Source organism: Scyliorhinus canicula, chromosome 11, assembly GCF_902713615.1.
Source record: "Scyliorhinus canicula chromosome 11, sScyCan1.1, whole genome shotgun sequence".
NCBI classification, from domain to species: domain Eukaryota; kingdom Metazoa; phylum Chordata; class Chondrichthyes; order Carcharhiniformes; family Scyliorhinidae; genus Scyliorhinus; species Scyliorhinus canicula.
Window position 1 is genome coordinate 128,758,312 of NC_052156.1, and position 24,578 is coordinate 128,782,889.

Genomic DNA, 24,578 nt, shown 5'->3' on the forward strand with positions numbered 1-24,578 from the left:
AGAATTTACAGTGCAGAAGGAGGCCATTTGGCCCATCGAGTGTCCACCAGCTCTTGGAAAGAGCACCCTACACAAGCCCACCCCCCCACCCCATCCCCATAACCCAGTAAACCCACCCAACACGAAAGGCAATTTTTGGACTAAGGGCAATTTAACATGGCCAATCCACCTAACTTGCACATCTTTGGACTGTGAGAGGAAACCGGAGCACCCGGAGGAAACCCACGCAGACACTGGGAGAACGTGTAGACTCTGCACAGACAGTGACCCAACCCGGGAATCGAACCTGGGACCCCTGGAGCTGTGAAGCAATTGTGCTAACTATGCTACCGTGCTGCCCCACATCATTATCTTGATGGTTCAATCTCTAGTTTGCCTCTTTGTTCAAGAAAGTCTCCTTGCTTTTACTTTCCTTTACTCTTATGTGCATCTGTCTTTCTCGTCGTTTCTATTTCTGTATCCTTTTGCTACATATGGTACTCTTTCATACAATTCTTGTTTCCACCCATATTTGTGTGTGTTTTCTACTTCCTCTCCTTTCATTCACTTGCTGCAGCCTTGTGGCTAAATGCTGACATTATCCAATCTTTAGGAATTGCAGGACGAGGGTGTGTTGTAATATTTGCTTAGGAAACCAAGATCTCAATTAGAAGGGAGCATGTGACTGCATTCTAGGGCAGGGCTTGAGAGACTAAGGGTTCTGGGATGAACTCTGGCTGTTTTTTTAATTTATTAGTGATGCTGGTGGCATTTTGGGCTGCATTCAAAAGGATTTGTTGCTTTCTTTTTTTAGAATATTGCCACAACAGTTTTACTTGTATTTATTCTAATAGTCTGTCTGCATTTCAGAAGGCAATAATTATTAGTGTCTGAGAAGTGCCAAGCCCATGATTGAAGCATATCAAGGAGTTCTGAGGCTATTTCAGTCGTATTTAACTGCATGACTTGAAATCATTATCTTGTTTATGTGATTGAGAGAGGAGGATTGCCTTTATATCTAATGCCTTTCATTAAGACCAGTAGTGACTTGGAATTTATATTGCACCTTCAGTGTAGTAAAACATCCTAAGGCACTTCACAGATAGATTACAAAGCAACATTTGATAGAGTTTCATGAGGAGGAATTGGGGCAGGTGACTGAGAGCTGCGTCAAAGAGGCATGTTTTAGGCAATGTCTTAAAGAAGGAAAGAGAGATTAAGAAGCTTAGAGGTTTAGGGAAGAAATTTCAGAGCCTTGGGCCATGGCACATGAAGGCACGGCTACCAAATGTTGAGTCATCAAAATCAAGAATGCTAAGAGGCTCGAAGCACCACAGATATCTTCGGGTACTGGCTCGATAGGGAGATAGGGAGATAGGGAAAGGCAAGGCATTGGAGGAATTTGAAAACAAGAACAAGACTTTTAAAATTGACATTCCTTTAACTCGGAGTGAACAGAAGCCAGTGGGCACAGGGATGACTGCTGAACAGCACTCGGTGTGATTAGGGCACAGGCAGCAAAGTTTTGGGAAAGTTTGAGAAAAGTAGAATGTTGATGACCGGCCAGGAGTGCATTGGAATCGTCCACTTCAGAGGTAATCATCTGTGGTCCAGTGGTCAACAATACCTCTAATTCGCTGGAGTTCAGATCGATTCGCTGGAGTTTAGAATAGTGAGGGGGGAATCTCATCGAAGCATATAAATTTCTAATGGGACTCGACACGGTAGGTGCAGGAAGGACGTTCCGATGGTGGGATTCCAGAACCAGGGGTATGGCGTAAACCATTCAGGACTGAAATGAGAGATATCTTCACCCAGAGAGTAGTGAGCCTTTGGAATTCACTACCACAGAAAGCATTTGAGGCCAAAACATTGTATGTTTTCAAGAAGGAGTTAGATGCAGTTCTTGGGCTCAACGGATCAAAGGATATGGGGGGAAAGCAGGAACAAGTTACTGAGTTGGATGATCAGCCATGATCATAATGAATTACAGAACATGTTCGAAGGGTCAAATAGCCTACTCCTGCTCCCATTTGCCGTGTTTCTCACTTGACCATTGCCATCAAGCCAGGGAACTTGATTCAATGAGTAGTGACTTAAGAGTATGCCAGGAGCAGCACCAGGCAGACCTAAAAATGTCAACGTGGTGAAGCGACAAAACTATGTGCATGTTGGGTAGCAGGAACAACATGCTATTGACAAATGTAAGAGATCCTATAAATGATGGATTAGATCAAGGCTCTGCAGTCATGCTATGTGCAGTTGTGAATAATGATGATTGTTAATTAAACAAACCCGAGGAGGAGGCTTCACATCCACACCACATCCTCAATGATGGTAGAGCCCAGTAAGTCAGTGCAAAAGATGAGACTGAAATGCTTGGCACTTCTGGCTGAAGATGGCTCCAGATTGATGATCCACCTTGATTATCTCCGAGGTCCCCATAATCACAAATCCGAGTCATCAGCCAATTCGATTCACTGCACCTGATATCAAGATATGGCTAAAGAGATTGGATGCATCAAAGATTATGGGGCCTGATAACATCCTGGATGTAGTCCTGAAGAATTAGTGGCATCCCGAGCCAAGCTGTTCCAGAACAGCTAGAGCACTACCATCTACCTGACAGTGTGGAAAATTGCAGTTATGTCCTGCCGACAAAAAGCAGGGCAAATCCAATCTGACCAACTACGGTTCCATCAACCTACTCGCAGTCATCTTCAAAATTATGAAAGGGAGTAGTAAACAGTGTGATCAAGTGCCATATATTCCACAATAACTGGCTCCATTTAGGTCCTGCTAAAGCAACTGGGCTCCAGACCTCGTAACACCATTGGTCCAAACATGAATAAAAGAGCTGAATTTCCGAGATTAGGTGAGGATGACTGCTTTTGTCATCAAGACAGCATTGGACTGTGTGTGGCATCAAAGAGCCTTTGCAAAATATAATTTGCTGGGGATCGGGGAAATCTCTCCAATCACTGGTTTGAATCATACCGAGCACAAAGGAAGATGGTCATGGTGTTGGAGGTCAATCATCTCAGCCCAGGATATCGTGCAGGAGTTTGTCAGGTTAGTGTCCTCGGCCAAAACCTTTTCAGCTGCTTCATCAATGCCCCCCCAGACATGTCGGAGTGGCGGTGTTAGCTGATGGAGGGATTCAGTCATGAAATTACAGGAAAGGTCGGCATGGATTTGGATGGCGACAAAACATTTAAGGGCTCTTGTGAGGAAAGGTAGGTAGGCGGTGTGGTGGTTGATTCCAAGGACTCCAGTGTTGAGAGTTGTTTTCTCTTTGTCCTGAGAAGATGGGTGATGACAACAGATTTGAAAGGTCAGTACCTGACGAAGGAAAACAGTGAACAATCTCAATCAACATGGGGCCAGAAAGAACAGATGGTGGTCAGTTTTATGGCAATTGGTTTGAGGGTGAGTTAGGTTTTATGGATAAGATGAGCTTGAGAGGGCATGAATGGAGATTGGCGACAAACTATGAATTGTGTGATTTTGAAAGTCGGGCAAGAGAATTGGGGGGGGGGGGGGGAGTGTCAGAGGCAGCTGATTGGTGGTCTCAGTCTTGGCGATAAAGAAGTCAATGCACTCTTCATGCCTTCAAGGTGAGGGTTTAAGAAAGCTAGTTTCAATAGAGAAAAGAAGCCAGGGGTTATCTTTGCTTTGTTTTGGCAGAATATGGTGTGGTCAGCCAGTTCTGGCAATGAAAAGCTATTTAATTTTCATTCAAGCCTGCATCCTTTGAGTGGAGATGAGGTCTGTACCAGAGGAAACTGCCAAAATCTGAAACAATGGCAGTAGTAAAAATGACTAGAGTATTGCCCGTTAATTCTGTCAACATAAATGTAGCATGTGATGTTTCTGTAAAATAACTATAAAGGATATGTAGCTGAATTCATGACATATCACGCTTGTTCCCAATCACTCTGTGGTGAAGTACCTGACAAAACCTAGAAAGTTAGTTGTTTAAACCAGAGAAGAACTACCACACTTTTTCTGATCAGTAGTTTTTACTCCTCATTCATTTTTTGAGCAGCAGCAAAATCAAGGCACAGACTCTGCTGCTGTGCCTTCCTTTTCTCACCTTTGTGTTTCACAATTAATTTTCACTGTCCTTGTTCTTTTGCACCTTGTGGAGAAATGGAATCTGAAAATATGGATGAGCCATGTTCCAATTGAATGGCTGAATGGGGATTGAATGATCTACTCGTGTTCCTTCATGTAAAATAAATGGTCCCTTTGATAGACTCTGGTTTAAACAACTAACTTTCTAGGTTTTGTCAGGTACTTCACCACAGAGTGATTGGGTTTTGGGTGTCTTTTTAAAGTAGAAGCAATATATTTGTAGTTTGAAAGAATGTTCTGGGTTTGGGGTAGCTTTTGGGTCAATCTTGTTGTTGGAATGTCTGTCAAACTACTTCAAAGAGTGCATTGGCAGTCTGTAAAAAATACTGTAGTAGATGCTATCTCTGCTCTGCCACATACCATTGCAATATGTTATTTTGTGTTTTAACAAGCTTTATTTTAAGTCTTAATCATCACATTGCATATTCCTCAATTTACAAGTTACTTTGGAGTAGGAAAGCCTATTCCATATCTTTCAGTAATTTTTTGTATCTCTTTGCTTAGCATCCACTGCATTGCTATATCCTTACACTAAAAATTTGCATTATGTTACGAGCCAGGGTTCAGAGAAAACCAAAGTATATCATGGAGTTCACCTGACCCATAACTTTTAAATAGATTTTGGTTATGGGGAGCACAAGGGCCCACTTTACAGGTGTGATGCAACAGAGAGCTAAAGTATGTTTGAACAAAAACAATGTTTATTCTACGAATCCAGTTAACATTTTTAAACACACACAGTAAACATCTTAGCAATTGTCAACTCAAATACTCCCCCCAAAGAATACAGTACTCTAGAAGTAACATAGAACATAGAACTGTACAGCACAGTACAGGCCCTTCGACCCAAAATGTTGTGCCAAACTAGTCTGAAACTAGGATCAAATCAACCTACTCCCAATCATTCTAGTGCTCTCCATATGCCTTTAATAGATTAACATCCATAAGACAAATACTCTCTTTAACACAGAGATCAGGTTTAAATTCTCTACTGAGAGCAGTTATCACTTTTAAATTAGCAAGTGATTTGAAGAGATTCCTTTCATACACAGAGAGACTAGAATTACACCTTGCTTCTCTGGATGCAGCTCCCAATCTGCAAAACGAAACCAAACATACCCTGTAGCTGCCAGCCCAAAAACAAAAGTAAAAACAGACAGACAACCCAGCTGCACCCACACTGTGACATCACTGCAGCTATTTGATAAACAATCATTTCTTAAAGGTACTCTCACATGACAATTAGCTTATTTTCAGGGCTAAACTGCTGGATAGTTAACAAGTGTAACTAGAAGTGTGAATGCACTAAATTTCTTCCCTGCACAGTGTGAGGCAACTAGGGAATTTTCACAGTAACTTCATTGCAGTGTTGACACTTGTGACAATAATAAAGATTATTAAAAGTGATCACGTGTTGACTAGCAAGTATTCAACAGTTAATTTATGTGCTGCAATTTTCTGTTGTGGTTTATTGGATACTGCACACGGCTGGTTTAAGACCAGAATCAGGAATGGGAACAGGGAATCCTAAAAATATTGTGATCTACTCTGTTTTATTGAACATGATTCCACTATTTTCTGCAATGGAAGAAAACATTTCAGTATTATTATGGATATTAAATTATTGGCCTAATTGTCAAGTTTTTAAAATTTCCTCATCCCAAGAAGAAATATAATGAAAAACATGCTCTTCTCCAGTTTACAGAATCATAGAAGCCCTACAGCGCAGAAGGAGGCCATTCGGCCCATTGAGTCTGCACTGTCCCTCTAAAAGAGCACCCTACTTAGGCCCACTCCCCTGCATTACCTCCATAGCCCCAACCTTAACCTGCACATCTTTGGACAGTGGGAGGACACCGGAGCACCCAAAGGAAATCTGCGCAGCCACGGGGAGAAAGTGCAAACTCCACCTAGTCGCCCAATGAATTGAACCAGGGTCTCTGGCGATAAGGTAGCAGTGCTAACCACTGTGCCACCCCCTTGCATTTTCTTTTTAACATTCCTATTTCTAAGGTGCATTTTAGTGAGTGTCAGCGGTCTCTAGTGTCTCACAATGCTACCATTTTTTTGTACAAGTCTTAACGTAAAGTTGATTCTGAAGCAGAGGGATGAAGCTGATTTTTGTGTTTGCATGTGCACTCGGTAAGGGAGTCAATGAATAATAATTTCCTAGTTTTGCTCTGGGCAGTGAGACTGATCTTCACTCGGGTCAACTAACTCAATACAGACCAATAATTGGACCTGGACCACCCAGGGCTCTGGTGCAGCAACATACTACGCAATGTACCTTCATGCAGAACTTTTGCAGTTTAGTGCATAATTGAGCCTATAATTTTAACTTCTGTTCTTCCCATCACTGTCTGACTTTTGGAATGTTTATCTATTTTTCTACTGTTGAGTGTAAAATTTAGTTCTTAATGATGTAGAACATTTGATCCTGAGAAAACTGACATCCAATTGTTCTTAAGAAGTCTTTACATGATGCTCACCAGTGTTCATGTTGAAATTTGATTACTGTTACATAATGTTGCACTTTATAGTAAGAGCTTTGCAAATCTTTCAGACACTTGGTTTCTATCGCCTCAGAGCAAATTATTGTTTGCATAGGCTGTCTTGCACATCGTTTTGACTTATGGGGTAACACCATCTGTATGAAAGCACTCATTCAAAGCTCCACCTTTATGCTCCTGCAGCCATTATGTCCTATTGTTACCACTGGTGCATGATTTCCATTAGTAATTAATTGACTTTCTAGCTTTCTGTAGCTTCAAGGTTTTCTGTTTATGCACATGATCTTTTTCTGCTCCACTTAATATATCCCTTTTAAAATCTTTTATAATAAGTAAATTTCATGTTTACTCATCTCTGGTATCATCCTAGTCAGTGCACAAATCTTTCAAACAATGATTGAGGACAGCACGGTAGCATTGTGGATAGCACAATCGCTTCACGGCTCCAGGGTCCCAGGTTCGATTCCGGCTTGGGTCACTGTCTGTGCGGAGTCTGCACATCCTCCCCGTGTGTGCGTGGGTTTCCTCCGGGTGCTCCGGTTTCCTCCCACAGTCCAAAGATGTGCAGTTTAGGTGGATTGGCCATGATAAATTGCCCTTAGTGTCCAAAATTGCCCTTAGTGTTGGGTGGTGTTACTGGGTTATGGGGATAGGGTGGAGGTGTTGACCTTGGGTAGGGTGCTCTTTCCAAGAGCCGGTGCAGACTCGATGGGCCGAATGGCCTCCTTCTGCACTGTAAATTCTATGATCTATTTCCCTTCCTGTCGGATAGATATATTGAAAATGTTGGTTAACTTTTTGACTATTATCAACTTTGAAAAAGAAGTAACTTCTGGGACAAATGGAAGCTGTCTGAAGTTGTCCTTTGGCTGCTTTTAGTATTCAGGGTTTAAGAAAATATATTAACTGTTGATAAGTGACTAACAGGAGGAAGAGTTTTCATTCACTCACAATGTGTAGAACAAAGCTGTTCCTCGTTGGCTCGATATACACGTCTTGCACTCTTTCATCCGTTGATTGTCAACCACCATTCTGGTGCAGCTTTATCATGAGCTCAAACTGCGTTAAATCTTGTTTTAGCTATTTTTGAGAACTGAATTATTAATATTGCAGTTGGTTCACGACAACAATGCATCTGTATCAATGAAATTAATTTTATAAGCAGAGACACTACTCTAGAAGATTTAATATTAACAAATTTGAAAAAACTATAAACTTCACTTTCATTTTATACCTGTAAAAAAACTTGTGCCCCAAGTGCAATGTCATTCCACATAGAAAATCTAGGCACCCTGACTGAAAGGTGAGCAGGTTTGGAATGTTTTGTTACTTTCATACTGAGTTCTCCAAAACTGTTTGCGTCATTTGTTGGTTGTTCAATCATTCTGCAATTAAAGGAAGAATCTTCATTTTTGTCCATCAGCCATGTCTGTCTCATTTTAAAATGACCAACTTCCAATTTCTATTGCATTTGGCTTTGGGTTGATTGTCACGTGTACCGAGGTGTACTGAAAAGTATTGTTCTGCACACAGTCCCGACAGATCATTTCATACATGAAAAACATAGGGCATGTGATAGATACACCACGTAAATATATAGACACCAGGTGACCGATACGGAGTGTAGTACTACTCAGTAGAGAAAATGCGTAAAGAGATCAGTTCAGTCCATAAGAGGGTCATTCAGGAGTCTGGTAACAGCGGGGAAGAAGCTGTTTTTGAATCTGTTTGTGTGTATTCTCAGACTTTTGTATCTTCTGCCCGATGGAAGAGAGACTAACCTGGATGGGATGGGTCGGGTCTTTCATTATGCTGCCAGCTGTTCCCAGGCAGCGGGAGGTGTAGACAGAATCAATGGATGGGAGGCAGGTTTGTGTGATGGACTGGGCTGTATTCATGACTCTCTGCATTTCTTATGGTCTTGGGCTGAGCAGTTGCAGCCAGATAGGATACTTTCTATGGTGCATCTGTAGAAATTAGTAAGAGTCAATGTGGACATGCCGAATTTCCTTTGTTTCCTGAGGAAGTATAGGCGCTGTTGTGCTTTCTTGGTTGTAGTGTTGACTTTGGTAAATCAGGACAGATTGTGGATGTACACACCTAGGTAATTGGAAGCTTTCAACCATCTCCACCTCGGCACCATCGATGCAAACAGAGGTGTGTACGATACTTTGCTTTCTGAAGTCAATGACCAACTCCTTAGTTTTGCTGATGTTGAGGGAGCGACTGTTGTCGTTACACCACACCATTGGGTGCCCCATCTCCCTCCTGTACTCTGACTCATGGTTGTTCAAGATCCGACCCACTAAAGTTGTGTCATTAGCAAACTTGGAGATGGAGTTGGAGCCAAACATTGCCCCATAGTCGTGTGTGTGCATATAGGGAGTATAGTAGGGGGCTAAGTACGCAACATTGAGGGGCCGGTGTTGAGGACTATCATGGAGGCGGTCTTGTTGTTTGCTCTTACTGATTGTGGTCTGTGGGTCAGGAAATTAAGGGGCAATTTAGCGTGGCCAATCCACCTAACCTGCACATCTTTTGGGTTGTGGGGGTGAAACTCAAGCAGACACTGGGAGATTGTGCAAACTCCATACAAGCAGTGACCCAGGGCTGGGATTGAACCATGGTCCTCAGCACCCTAGGCAGCAGTACTAACCACTGTGCCACCGTGCCTCCCTCCCAAAGCACTTCATAATGATAGATGTCAAGGCCACTGGATGTTGGTCGTTGAGGCACGTTGCCTGGTTCTTCTTTGGTATGATGGTGGTCTTCTTGAAGCAGTTGGGAACCTCTGAACGGAGTAGGGAGAGGTTGAAGATGTCCGTGAACACACTCGCCAGTTGGTCCTCGCAGGATCTTAATGCATGTCCAGGCCTGTTGCTTTCCGAAGATAAACTTTCAAGAGGCCAATCTAACTTCATAGGCGGTGACAGTAAGTATGGGTGTGTCCGATAGGCTGGGGCAGTTGACCACAGTATGTTGGTTTCCTGCTCAAAACGAGTATAGAATGCAAGTTCATCGGGAAGAGGTGTGCTGTTGCCAGAGATTCTACTCTGCTTTGAGTTGTAGCCTGTTTTGTTTTTCACCCCTGTGCACACTGACCTGTATTGCTATTTGGCAATGCCTCTATTTTAAAATTCTTATTTCTTTTCACATTTTCCACCATAGTCTTGCCTCCTTATCTGTGTAACTGCTGCCAGCCCTACAGCACTGAGATCTCTGAGCACCTGCAATTCTAGCCTCATGTGCATCCCTGATTTTATGTCTTTTCTTGTTTTTTTTATAAAGTTAGAATATCCAATTCATTTTTTTTCCAATTAAGGGGCAATTTAACGTGGCCAATCCACCTAACCTGCACATCTTTGGGTTGTAGGGGTGAAACCCACGCAGACACGGGGAGAATGTGCAAACTCCTCACACACAGTGACCCAGGGCCGGGATTCGAACCCGGGTCCTCAGAGCCGTAGGCAGCAATGCTAACCGCTGTGCCACCGTGCCGCCCGATTTTATGTCTTTTCTAATACATGTTTCAATTTCAGTGATGCTGTACCTTATTCCTGATAATATAACATTATGGGTTATGTAATAATTTGCAGCCTGCAAAATATTTTCTATTGTCTCTTTGCTTCTGGTGAACTATAAAAGCAAAAGGGATTATTATTTAAATGATAAAATATTAAAACATGCTGTTTTGCAGAGAGACCTGGGTGTGCTCGTGCATGAATCGCAAAAGTTGGAATTTTGTCCTTCAGTGCTAGAGGGATGGAGTTTATAGGGAGGTTATGCTGCAATTGTATAAGGTGTTAGTGAGGCCACACTGGAGTATTATGTTCAGTTTTGGTCTCCTTTACCTGAGAAAGGATGTACTGGCGCTGGAGGGTGTGCAGAGGAGATTCACTAGGTTAATCCCAGAGCTGAAGGGGTTGGATTACGAGGAGAGGTTGAGTTGACTGGGACTGTACTTGTTGGAATTTAGAAGGATGATGGGAGATCTTATAGAAACATATAAAATTATGAAGGGAATAGATAGGATAGATGCGGGCAGGTTGTTTCCACTGGCGGGTGAAAGCAGAACTAGGGGACATAGCCTCAAAATAAGGGGAAGTAGATTTAGGACTGAGTTTAGGAGGAACGTCTTCACCCAAAGGGTTGTGAATCTATAGAATTCCTTGCCCAGTGAAGCAGTTGAGGCTCCTTCATTAAATGTTTTTAAGGTAAAGATAGTTTTTTGAAGAGTAAAGGGATTAAGGGTTATGGTGTTCAGGCCGGAAAGTGGAGCTGAGTCCACAAAAGATCAGACATGATCTCATTGAATGGCAGAGCAGGCTCTAGGGGCTAATGGCCTACTCCTGCTCCTAGTTCTTATGTTCTTATAGCATCTCTACATGAAAGAGACGTAGACCTGTATGCCAATTACTTAGTGGCGAGCAAAACCGAAAGGGACTGGAATAATGGAAATATACACAAGTTATTAAAAAGAAATGGAGTAAAAATATGTCATACTTCAACATGTAAATTAATCTGGCGTAACTGACAGTAAGCCTATCGTGTGGGACACTATATCAGGCACTGCCTGGAAAGTGGGTTGCAACAGAGGTTGGGTACTAATGAATAATTAGAATTCACTTAACATTCCCTGTTACTAACCCACTGCAATGAACTCATTTAGCACTTTGATGATCGAGATGTAATACTAAAGCTCGAAGACAGTAACTCTAATATACGGGGTGTAACTTTGGGGATTGTGTTTGGGGATTGTGTAATTGATCATGAGTTCCATCTTAAATAATTATTGAATAGCCTGTGATAGTATTTTCTCTGAAATGGACAGAATATTATCAATGAAGTTGGAATCAAGATGCCAGTATCGGGGCGACACTGGTGGGGGAGTGGGTCTAGATGGCGTGCTCTTTCAGAGGGTCGGTGCAATCTTGATGGGCCGAAAGGCCTCCTTCTGCACTGTATGAAGTCTATGATTCTGTTGTCCTTTTTATTTCAGACCAGGATGAACAGTGTTGGAAATAACTTTGATGGTTAACTAGTGACACATGTCTGAAATTGCACATGTGCGTACATTAAATGAGGGCAGGGCTTGATGACCATGGTGAAAAACCTTTTCAGTGAAATGTATTTTATTGTTCATACAAGAATAATGGTACTGACAACAGGAGCAACTTTGCACTTTTTTTTGTTCCTTTGTTAGACCTCGCAGAACCACATCTGATTTGACTGACTCAATCCCTTCAAAAAGGATAGGGGAGTGTGGGTGGCATGCAGATGAAGAAGTGTTAAAAGTTTTTTCTCTAAGAATATTTAATTCTATTGGTTTAGTTGCATTTTATATGTTTTTAAATTAAAAATTTTGACTTTGGGTTGTATCTAGGGTTATTTCAGAAATTAAACCACATGTCTTTATATTGTTTTATAATTTCTACTCCGTCTAAGCAGATTGTTGTCAGCTGAAGGGACCTGTTTGGATGGGAGAAGGACAAGAATGCAAGTGTAATATTGGATGGGAATGAGGGAAAATACCTGCATGAAATTGAACAAAAAATGAGAAAGAGCATGCATTTGGTGGAGGGAAGAATTCTCTTCAATTTATTTTGTTGTGTAGCCTGTTCATTTAAAAGATTTACACTATTTATTTTTACACTATATATGTGCTGTAACTTAAAGAAATCGACTTGTGTTTGGCCTGCACCATATTTCAGCGTTGCTGTGCAATTTAGAGGCAATATTGGTGCCAGCATGTAATCCATGGGTAACCAGAATACTTCCTCAAAGTGGGTGGGAGGAAAAATGCAAAAGGCGTGCTCGGGGCAAGGGGAGGTGGGGGAGGGTAGAGGGAGGAGAAGGAGGTGAGGAAACAGAAAGGTCCAAAAATCAAAAGAATGTGAAAATGCCGGGGTGGCATGTTGGTGCAGTGGTTAGCACTGCTGCTTCACTGCGCTGATGAGCCAGTCCTGGGTCATTGTGTGGAGTTTGCACATTCACCCTGTCCATGTCTGAGTGGGTCTCGCCCCCCCACAACCCAAAGATGTGCAGGGTAGGTGGATTGGCAACGCTAAATTGTCCCTTCATTGGAAAAAAAAGAATTGGGTACTCTAAATTTATTTTTAAAAAAAGAATTGGAAAAAGCTACTTGCAAGAAGTTCAAAAGTCTTATGAGCATGTAAATAGCCTATTTAAAAAGTGGAGATTTCAGATCTTTTATGTCTTGTTTTAATGTTAGTCAACAAGTGCCGTCATGTACATGCTTGAGTAGTGCAGAATTGCTGATTGCTTTTATGTGACAAGGGTGCTGTTACTGATTCGTACTTTCCTTTGCAGTATACAACATGTATATGGAGCGCAGCATCCGCCATTTGATCCTCTGCTACATGCAAAGTAAGTGTGAAAATTATTATTCCATTTGTATAAATGAAGATATTTCAAAGTACTATTTGAATGCTGCATTTATAGATCTTCTTGCATGAATTGTGCTGCTGGATACTCAGATTACAGAGGACAGATATCATTGTTAGGGTATCATATTTTATTTTAAATTTCCATTGCTGGGAGACTTCAGCTCATTAAGGTGAGAATATTATTGCTGGGGCATGCAACATTTGTGTTACTCTTAAGGTATTCTCAGTTATAGAGTGTTTGAAGGGGAGTGAATGTTAAATGCAAGTTTCTCTTTGAACTTTGAAGAGTGCGGGGAAACATGATTATTGCATGGAGATAACATTTTGAACTGTGGGATTTGCATTAAGACTGCATGTATGAGCTGCTGAAGGGGGATATGAGTGTCTCTGAAGTAGGAGATTGTCTTTCTGAACAATGGGATGAAAGAACTTTGGCCTCGGTTGGCCTGATAATTACGGAGAAACCCAAAATGCCACTTAAGCATTTACTAAAGTAGATTGTTAAATTAAGCAGAAAGCACTTTGTTTTAATCAGTTTTGTGTGGAAGTTTGGTAAATATTGGCTGGCTGTGGTATTATGATCCCAGACCAGACCCCCCAACAGTGGCTAGGATGCTGGACCGAAACCCCAAGATTTTAGCTTATTTTGTAACACTGCAGAAAGAATATTTCACTCCAGGAGTGATTGCATAAAGAAATAGGGATTTGGTATTTTAAAACAAAACAGTATTATTAACACAATATTAAACTCTTTAACGTCACATCTAAAAATAGCTTACAATTACCCCATAAACAATACTACTCAATACAGTAAACACAATACCCTTCATTCGTATCTGTTCCCAATTAAACAAGACGATAGGAAAAAAAACATACAGCACTCAATCCACTCGACAGCCCAAGAGCACAGTAATACTTGCTTTCTAGAACAGATTTACTCCTATTAGACCTCCTGCAGACTCTGGTTGGATGTCTTCAAAAAGCTGTTTCAGCCGGTTTGTTTCAGCTTCCCCCTTGTCTTCAGACAAGTCTCCACTCCTTTAAATACTATTCATCTTTTTTCAACTATCCTACTGTGAAAGCAAAAGACTTTACTTGTGGTCTAAAGGGTAACTGGATCAAAACTCAACTCAAAAACGTTCTCAAAATGTCTTAGCCCCACTCAGCATTGACATCATCTCCCCCAGCTGAAAAGAAATGAGCTCCCCAGGCTGAAAACGCATCATCTCCCTAGTGACTCTTCTTAGCCCAACAGCAATGCAGTAGCCCAGGCTTTTACCATGGTCAATTCCACCTCTGACTCCAAAAAGCTTTCTGGTCTTGCAAAACAAGGTTCTTTTAAAAGCATAGCTACTGCAGTCAAACACACTAACCCTTAAATTTCCAAATGCTTATCCAATATATCTAAAATCCTGCATTCGTCACAGTGGGGAATTGTTAAAATTCGACCTTTTGGAAGGAATGAGTATATTCTGAATTTGCTGTTCACGAGCATGAATTTTAAGTGAATTTCATTATCCAACCACAACATAATTTAACCCAAACTTAGTTGGGCCGGGTCGTACTACAATTATCCACATCATCCATAGTTCCAGAATAATTAATTATATAACAATAAAAATCCAGATTAATATAAATCATCCAACAATAAAATGTAATTTGGCTAAGGATTCTTAGTTGTTTATCCTTTATCACTTCCACTTAGGATAGAATTCTGTCAAATTTCTTCCTGGCGCTCAAAGGTAATTGAAGAAGCTTTGTGGAATACCTGTATTCTTTGAATAAAACCTACACTCACTTCTTCCAAATCTCTCCTATTTCTCTGCTCCACTGCCAGCGCATTTCAATTTTTCAATTGTTGACCTACAGAAAAATATTTCCATGATAGTCGTCACAGCACAAAAGCCATCAAATTTCGAACTACCTTTTGCTTCTGTTTAATGACAAACGTATGACCTGCAAGTCTATAACAGAACAAATATTTATCTAGCATTAATTGTGTCTGTTCTACCTATCTGCTGTCCTGGAGCTGTGAGAGAATTGTTTTCTAGTATTGGGATAAAATAAGTTCAGCTTTTTTTCAATTCTCTATCTTTGGAACCTTTATCAGCATTGATCCCTTTGAAGGCTGAATGTTCAGAACGTTGGTGATGGCATCACCAATGACCTACACTAGGTTAATAAAACTTGTTTATACTTGGAACAGATGGCTTTGAAATGCATACAATATTTGACTCATTTTGTTGATATCTGCTTCAATCATTGGTTAGTACAAAATACTACTTTCTTCACCTTTCGCAAATTGACACCCTATGTTTCCACATTTTGTCTTTCGTTTCACTGTGCAACACCTTCAGTTTTACGATGTGAAGATCAAGCTGGGTGAATAAAATGTTGAGAGAGAGCAGAAATCTTCATTTAAATTTTAAATAGATACTAATGCAGTTGAAGCAATAGACAATTGAGTTTGTGTGCACGTATGATCTTAGAAATGTTGACCGTTAATCCTTGACTTGGTGTGATGAGGTGTTGTTCTTTTAGTTTCATTGGAGCATTGCAGCAGGCCGAGGATGGACATTTGGGCTTGAGAGCGAGATGCTAAGTTGAAATTGCAAGCAACCAGGAGGTTGGGGTCATGCTTGTGAATGGAGCAATAGGGTTCTGCAAAGCGGTGAATCCCAACACAAACAGGAAGAACAATACCTCATCTTCCAATTGAGCCTTTTACACTCAACATTGAGTTCAGTTACTTTAGATTGTGAACTTTCCCCTCTATCTTGACCTCCCCCTTTTATAGTTTGTTGATTTTCAGTTTCCTTGACCTGCCCCTATATAACACCATCTCTCGCCTGCATGGTCCCCTAACCCTTTTGTTCAGTTTTCTCCCATTTACACATTCTGCTGTGATACCTATTGACACTATTATTACTCTACATCCCTTAATGGCACCATTAACACTCCCTTTGTCTCATGCGGATGACACCTTTGTCAACCTGTCCTTTGCCCTGTCCTATCCCTGATCTATTCTGCCCCATTCCACCCATCTCTCCTCCCAAATAATTGATTATATTTTTCCTTTTCTTCAGTTCTGTAGAAGCATCATTTGGACTCTGTTAACTGTGTTTCTCTATACAGCATTGGCCAGACTTTTTTTTTAGTTCATCCAGCGTTTTCTATTTTTATTCGAAATAATTCTTCAATGTTGGTCTTGGGTACCAAATTTCAAAAATAATACTTTAAAAGGAAAATAGAAATCTATGCTATTGTGGCCAGCACAGTAACATAGTGGTTAGCACAGTTGCTTCCCGACTTGGGTCACTGTCTGTGCGGAGTCTGCATGTTCTCCCCGTGTCTACGTGGGTTTCCTCCGGGTGCTCCGGTTTACTCCAGCAGTCTAAAGATGTGCTGGTTAGGTGAATTGGCCATGCTAAATTGCCCTTGGTGTCCAAAAGAAGGTTGGGTGGAGTTACTGGGTTACGGGGATAGGTTGGAAGTGTGGGCTTAAGTGGGGTGCTCTTTCCAAGGGCAGGTGCAGGCCCGATGGGCCCAATGGCTTCCTTCTGCACTGAAAATTCTGTGATCTATGACCTTCTGAAAGGCAATTAGAGTCACTGGACTAGGGGCGGATCACTAAATGAATCGGGAAAGTTTTTAAGAAAAAAAGTGGGGGGCAGCACGGTGGCTCAGTGGGTTAGCACGGCAGTCTCACGGCGCTGAGGTCCCAGGTTCGATCCCGGCTCTGGGTCACTGTCCGTGTGGAGTTTGCACATTCTCCCCGTGTTTGCGTGGGTTTCGCCCCCACAACCCAAAGATGTGCAAGGTAGGTGGATTGAACACGCTAAATTGCCCCTTAATTGGAAAAAATTAATTGGGTACTCTAAATTTAATTTAAAAAAAGAAATAAAAAAAAAAAAGAAAGAAAGTGGGCAGCACGGTAGTGCAGTGGTGAGCACAGTTGCTTCACAGCTTCAGGGTCCCAGGCTTGATTTCTGGGTCACTGTCCTAGTGGAGTCTGCACTTTCTCCCCGTGTCTGCGTGGGTTTCCTCCGGGTGCTCCGGTTTCCTCCCACAGTCCAAAAAGATGTGCAGGTTGGGTGGATTGGCTATGCTAAATTGTCCTTAAGAGTCGAAAAAAGGTTAGGTGGGGTTACTGTGTTATGGGGACAGGGTGGAGGTGTGGTCTTAAGTAGGGTGCTCTTTCCAACCTGCAGACTTGATGGGCTGAATGGCGTCCTTCTGCTCTGTAAATTCTATGAAACCCATAACGCAGTACTGAGTAGCTAGATGCCTTTATTCCGGTTGTAAAATTGATGTATCTGAAACCATACTTAATATTAATGAGGACCATTGATTCAGTTTCATTTTGTTTTGACCAACAGCTTACTTAAAGCAAATTCAAAGTCACAATCTGTGTCAATGAGAACAAAGAAGGTTACGAGTTTCCAGGAGTTTGAAAGTATTACAAGTGATGCTTGGGATGTTGGTGATGATGATGATGAACTCTTGGCTATGGCTGCTCAAAACCTGAATACAGATGTTGTTATGGAAACAGCAAATAAAGTACTTCAGATTCATAGCAAACTACAAGAACAGAAACAGCAGGACAAACAAATCGAGACATCACCAGAACAATTGGACCGCTTGGAACAAGTGAACAATAAAACTGACATTACTAGGTCGACTAGTGCAGTTGAACTTAATAGATCAGGTAATTTGAACCATTCAATATCATTTCTTCTAACTATGTTGACACTTTTCTGCTACTTCTGCATTCAAATTGAAACTTTCCAAACTTGGGAGAGGGGTGTGTTCTTTTTCCTGAAGTTGTCCTTCCTCTTGACCTTTGGAGAAATGCAGAATTGAAGACATTCAAACGCGAAGATGTATTCTTGAAAATGCAGGTTTGCCTGAAAGAGTACTACTGGCAAAAATGTGATTGAGCACGTGTGTTGGCTGCCCAGCCAGTTGCTGGTTTGATTTGCACCATTTCACAGAACATTGAATAATTGATAAAAGTTTATTCTGCTGACGGTGTGAATCTTGTTCACAAGATCCTGGATTCCATTCCCAATGATGATTTGATTTTACTTAGATCTGAAAGAATTTGTGGAACATTTAATCAAATGTTTTTTTTTAAACTTTGATTTTCTAAATCTTTGTGGGAAAAAGTTATACTTTTTCTAACTCGAATTTTGGGTCCTGCAGTAATTATTTATATGCCCATGTAATTGATCTATTTGCATTTGTCATCCATAGATATTTATAATAATTATTATAGTCTTAATTCCCATTGTAGCCTTTCAAACTAATTTTATAGTAACGCCCAGTTTTTGGAGTTTACTTAATATTTGTACGGTTGGTTCTACTGTTGGAACAGATTTTGAAAATACTTTAAACTTTTAAATGCTTCTTATCTATTTTTGTTGCTTGTTTATTGACTATAATGTTGTTTTATTTTTCTATGGTTAGTACACCTAAATATTTCAGAAAACCTAACTGGAAGAGGTTGTGTAATACCATTGGTTAACATTCTGCTGTTTCTCTTCAGGCGCTCAAGTTCAAATTTCCTCCTCCTTTGATTGCAAAAATTGCGACATGAAATATGTTTGTAAATACAAGCTTGTGTGTGCATGGGCCCTTGTAACAAAATTAAATTCTACGTTGCCTGACTTGATTTAATTTGGAATTGTTTTGAATGTTACATTGAAAATTTTAGGTGGGCTCATGATTTACGCTGATTGAGAACATGCTCATGAAAGGCTTAGAATTGCTGCATTCTGTTCACAAAGTCTTGTGTAAACAAACATGTTCAGTCGTATTCTTTGATCCTTGTGAAACCCCACTAGTTACAGATTGCCAACCTGAAAAAGAATCCCTTATCTTCTACTCACTGTTTCCTGTCTATTAGCCAATTCTCTATCCATGCCAATATACAAGCTCCAACATTATGGGCTCTTACCTATTTTTCAAAAGTCTTTATTATTGTCACAAGTAGGCTTATGTTAACACTGCAATGAAGTGACTGTGAAAATCCCCTAGTCACCACTCTCCGGCGCCTGTTCAGGAGCACTGAGGGAGAATTCAGCATTTCCAATTCACCTAACAGCAAATCTTTTGAGAACATAATGGTTTCTACACAGCTTCATCATTGGCAAAAGTAATCTAATAATAATAATCTTTATTAGTGTCACAAGTAAGCTTGCATTAACACTGCAATGCAGTTACTGTGAAAATCCCCGAGTCGCCATTCTACAATGCCTGTTCAGGTACACTGAGGGAGAATTCAGAATGTCCAATTCACCTCACAAGCATGTCTTGTGGGAGGAAACTGGAGCACCTGGAGGAAACCCACGCAGACCTGGGGAGAATGTACCCGTACCAGCCTCCCCGGACATGCGCCAGAATGTGGCGTCTAGGGGCTTTTCACAGTAACTTCATTGAAGCCTACTTGTGACAATAAGCGATTTTAATTTTCTTTTCATTTTCATTTCATTTCAATATGCAGACTCCGCACATAAAGTAACCCAAGCTGAGAATCGCACCTGGGACCCTGGTGCTGTGAATTAACAGTGCTAACCACTGTGCTACCATGCCACCCTTTTCATAGAATTTCATAGAGTCTGCACCGGCTCTTGGAAAGAGCACCTGACCCAAGCCCACACCTCCGTCCTATCCCCATAACCCAGTAACCCTACCCAACACTTAAGGGCAATTTAGCATGGCCAATCCACCTAACCTGCACATCTGGAAACCGGAGCACCCGGAGGAAACCCACGCACACACGGGGAGAACGTGCAGACTCTGCACAGACAATGACCCAAGCCGGGAATTGAACCTGGGACCCTGGCGCTGTGAAGCAATTGTGCTAAGCACTATGCTACCGTGCTGCCCAAAGGTACCTTTCGTGAGGTACCTTGTTGAACCCCTTTTTGGATACCAAATACAATGCATCTATTGGTTTCCCTCTATCCGCTCTGGTTGAGACTTCCTTGAACAAACTCTGAATTTATTTGTCAGGCACGATTTCCCTTTCATGAAGCCATGCTGACTTCTTGCTTATGATTTCCAAATATGCTGCTATTACTTTATTAATACCTGATTCCAACATTTTTCCAACAATAGATGTTAGACTAATTGGCCTATAGTTACTCACTTTATGCCTCCCTCCTTTTTGAATGGGGGTGTCACGTTGGCAGTTTTCCAATCCTCCGGTACTTCTCCAGAATTTTGGAAAATTACAACCAGTGCATCCGCTACCTCTGTTTCATAGAATTATAGATTTCATAGAATTTACAACAGAAGGAGGCCATTCGAACCATCGAGTCCGCACTGGCTCTTGGAAAGAGCACCCTGCTAAACCCCAAACCTCCACCCTATCCCCGAAACCCTGCAACCCCATCTAACCTAAGGGAAAATTAGCGTGGCCAATCCACCTAACCTGCATACCTTTGGACTGTGGGCCGTGGGCGGAAACCGGAGCACCGGGAGGAAACCCACGCACACACGGGGAGAACGTGCAGACTCTGCACAGACAGTGACCCAAGCCGGGAATTGAACCTGGGACCCTGGTGCTGTGAAGCTATAGTGCTAACCACTATGCTACTGTGCCCTTTTAGGATGTTGCTCTGTTGCTACTTTTAGGATCCTAGGATGCAAGCCATCAGGGCCATAGATAAGTTACATCATTTGTTTTTCTGTTTTCTGAACTCATGTGTTATGCTATTCTATGATTCATTGGAACCAACTGAGACCATTTAGCCCCTTGAATCACTTCCGCCATTTAATAAAATCCTGGCTTTTGTATCCTTGGGTTACCCGCATGCTTTGGTTCTATATCCCATTATACCCCTGGCTTGCAAATGTCTGTTGATCTCAGATTGAAAATGAATTGACTTAGCATTTTGTGGGTGACAGTTCCACAAAGCATCCTTTGTGTTGTGTTTCCTGATGTGTCTCCAGAATGGCCGGCTCTGATTTTGAGTTTATGCCCACGTACCATCTACTCCACTACCAGGTGAGGATGTTTCTATCTTCCCTATTGATTCTACTCAATCAAATCACCCCTTAACCTCCTATGTTCTAGGGAATACAAGCCAAGTTTATATTAAATCTCAGTCCAGCTGTTGGATTGAATGAAATGAATGAAAATCACTTATTGTCACGAGTAGGCTTCAATGAAGTTACTGTGAAAAGCCCCTAGTCGCCACATTCCGGCGCCTGTCCGGGGAGGCTGGTACGGGAATCGAACCGTGCTGCTGGCCTGCTTGGTCTGCTTTAAAAGCCAGCGATTTAGCCTTGTGAGCTAAACCAGCCCCTGGTAACATTCCAGTGAATATGTACTTACAGGTACTGTATGTAGTACTTCCTATGTGATCTAATCAGGACATGATATAGCTGGAGAAAAACCTCCTTTACTCATTATATTGTAGCTCTCTTAGAAAGAATAACTTTGCAATATCCTCTTTATTTTTTGTATTTACCACTGCATTTTAGTGATTTGCATACAGGAACTGCAGAATCACTTTGGACCTCCACTGTTCCTTCTGTTTCAATATTTTGGATCATCTCTAGTTTACCTGGATTGAAATCCACCTGCCACTTTTTCCCATTCCCGTCATCTATCAATCTGATAATGTTATGCACCTGTGTGGACTGCATACAATTCCACCAATCTGTGCCGTCTGCAAGCCTGGATATGTGGCTCGCTATTGTGCAAGCTAAGTCATTAATAAATAGTGCAAATCGTCCAGCACAAATCCTTGAGGGCCATCAGTTGTCACTTCATTTGATTACATACCCATTATAACTCTACCACCTCAGCAATCTCCTAACCAGGTCAATAATTAGCTGTCAATCCCAGGAGCTTTAATTCTAGCAAACCATGTCTTTTGTGGAGCCTTATAGTTTTGTGGAACCTATTCTAGAAACCCATAGACATTCCCCTCTCTACTACTTTAGTTACTTGCTTGAATATAATTATCCTGAGATAATGAAGCGTGCCTTGACTGAATGCAGCAATTACTTGGACTACATTCAAGCTTGGGCTGATCTGAGGCACAAATGTTATCTGCTAGTTAAATGGTAGCTAATGACTATTTCCAATGAGAGAGATTCTTAATTATTCCTCCGAATTACCCCCACCATCAACATCCTGGGGCTATTATTGACTAGAAACCTAACTTGATTAGCTACATTAATTCTATGGCTATGAGAATAGTTTAGAAGCTGACTATTTCAGTATGACTAGCTTGCTCCCTGATTTTCCCAAAACCTTTCCGCTATTTACAAGACACAAATCAGGAGTGTGATGGAATACTCTCCACTTGCCTGGATGAGTACAAATCCAACAGCACAGCACAGGGGATTGAAACCCTGGCTGCTACCTTAAACGTTAATTCTCCAAATCACTGGTGTGTTCCTTGACATGTGTAACATCTACAAGAAGTGCTACAGCAACTCCCCAAAGTTTCTTTGACAACACTTTTCTAAACCCTCGACCTGTATCACTGAGAAGAAGCCGAAGGCACGTGGGGACGTCCTGCTTGCACATTTCCCTTATGTTATACACCTTCCTTGCGTGGAAAAATACCTTTGTTCCTTCTTTGGTGCTGGGTCAAAATCTTGGAGCTCCCTTCAGACGAACGACTCTCGGAGAAAAACATTCTCCTCATTTGTCTTAAATGGCAGAACACTAATTCTTAAACTGTGTCCCCTAGTTCTAGACTCCATCACAATAGGAAATATCCTCTTGGCATCCACCCTGTCGAGTTCCTCAGGATCTTGTGTTACAGGCGCCTGGTCAGACCCTAACAATGGCTAAGATACTGGACCAGGACCACAACTTCAAAAAATTTTGTAAGACTATGATGAAAGATTGATTCATTCCATGAGTGGTTGCATAAGAAATAGGGTTTGGTTATTTTTAAACCAAAAATGTATTAAAACAAAATAAAAACAATCTTTAAACTTTTAAACTTCAGACCTAACAAGAACAGCGTTCATGTATATTTTCACTCTAACACACTTTCCCATTAGACAGCATGTAAAATGGGCATACAGCTCTCAACTCTACGCAGGCAGGCAACAATGATACTTGCATCTACAGAATACATTCATGGTGTTAGAGTAGTTCCTTCAGACCCCTTTTCGAAAGCCGGTCTCTGACAGCTTTTAATCCTTCTGCCCCCACTTGCTTCGAACAGAATTCTTTTCTCTCTCTGAGCTCTACCCAGCGCCTCAAAAAATGGTTCTGTCCTGTGGTATCCAGACTTGAAATCATCATTGCTATCTGGGCTTTTGATTGACCACTCTACATAAAAGAACAGGGCCATTCAATGAATCTGCAATTAACCTCTAATTTACAGACACCATAAGCCATCAGACTCTGTAATAGGCTAGGCCTTTTGGCTAAGATGAGTGTGGGATCAGGTGTAATGTCTGGATCTGGTATGTCTCTCTTGTGGAGACCATGAATTGGATTCAATTTGAATTGGTTTTTGGAGCAGGCAAGGAGCTGGATTAGGGGCTCGTCCCTGTCCACCCTCTGTCCTCTGGCTTTGTCTGCTAAAGTAATGGATTAAAAAAAATAGCTGGTGAGATCAGAGTGTTCCGAAGGACAATGGATCTTGAGTGAATCACTCCAGCTGAACAGGGGTTCATTCTTATTAACAAGTTAAGTATGAATGGGAGAATGTAACTCCGGTCATATGTGGGCGCATACCTCCTTACTGAGTGCTAGCAGTTTTACCCTCCACCTATTAACCCCGAAACTGCCCATTACGTCTTCGATCCCATTTCTGGATTCAATTTCCTAACATCTCCCTATCGTAACACATGCATGTTTCAACACTTCTTATTTCACTTCTTATTTCTCAAAGCTTTAAGGGGAATCGCTCCAACCTGCTCAAACTTTGCTCATAAACTAACCTCTTCTTTCCAGAGCTCAGTCTAGTAAACCTTCCGTTAACTGCTCATGCAATTATATCCTTTCTTAAGTAAGGAGACCAAAACTGTACACAGTACTCCAGATGTGGTCTCAGTAAGGCCATGTACAGTACTAGCAATACTGTTTTTATATACAACTCCTCTTGCAATAAATGTCAACATTCCGTTTGCCTTCCTAACCACTTGCTGTACCGACATACCAATTGAGTTCCAAGGACACCCAGATCCCTCTGGACTGTAGTGTCCCTGCAGTTGCTCTATCTAAATAATAAACTACTTTTCTCTTCCTGTCAAAATGGACAGTTGTGCTCCAACTGCCAAATTGGTTGCTCACTCACTTAACCTTTGTATTCTCCTGATATCCTCTTGACAACCATTTTCCTTTCCATTGTTGTGTCATCAGCAAATTTAGCCAGCATATAGTTGTTCCTTTCATTCAAGTCTTTAATACACATTGTAAACAGTTGAGGCCCCAGCACTGATTTCTGTGGCATTCCACTAGTTATGTGGTGGCAACCTGAATATGACCCATTTAACCGTACTCCGTTCTCCAATCTTCTGTCACTGCTATGTCACTGCTAAAATGTTACCATTTGCATCT

At 41.5% G+C, this 24,578-nt stretch overlaps 1 protein-coding gene across 10 annotated transcripts in view; it reads left to right on the forward strand.

The window, feature by feature from the left end:
* The window catches only part of tbc1d22a (TBC1 domain family, member 22a), a 444,201-nt gene that overhangs the window by 16,611 nt on the left and 403,012 nt on the right, over positions 1-24,578 (forward strand). For all 10 annotated transcript variants that reach the window (XM_038811404.1, XM_038811403.1, XM_038811406.1 and 7 more), the window contains exons 2-3: positions 12,957-13,013; positions 17,413-17,741. In XM_038811404.1, the coding sequence (XP_038667332.1) occupies positions 12,957-13,013; positions 17,413-17,741 (386 nt within the window). The remainder of the gene's footprint in view (positions 1-12,956; positions 13,014-17,412; positions 17,742-24,578) is intronic.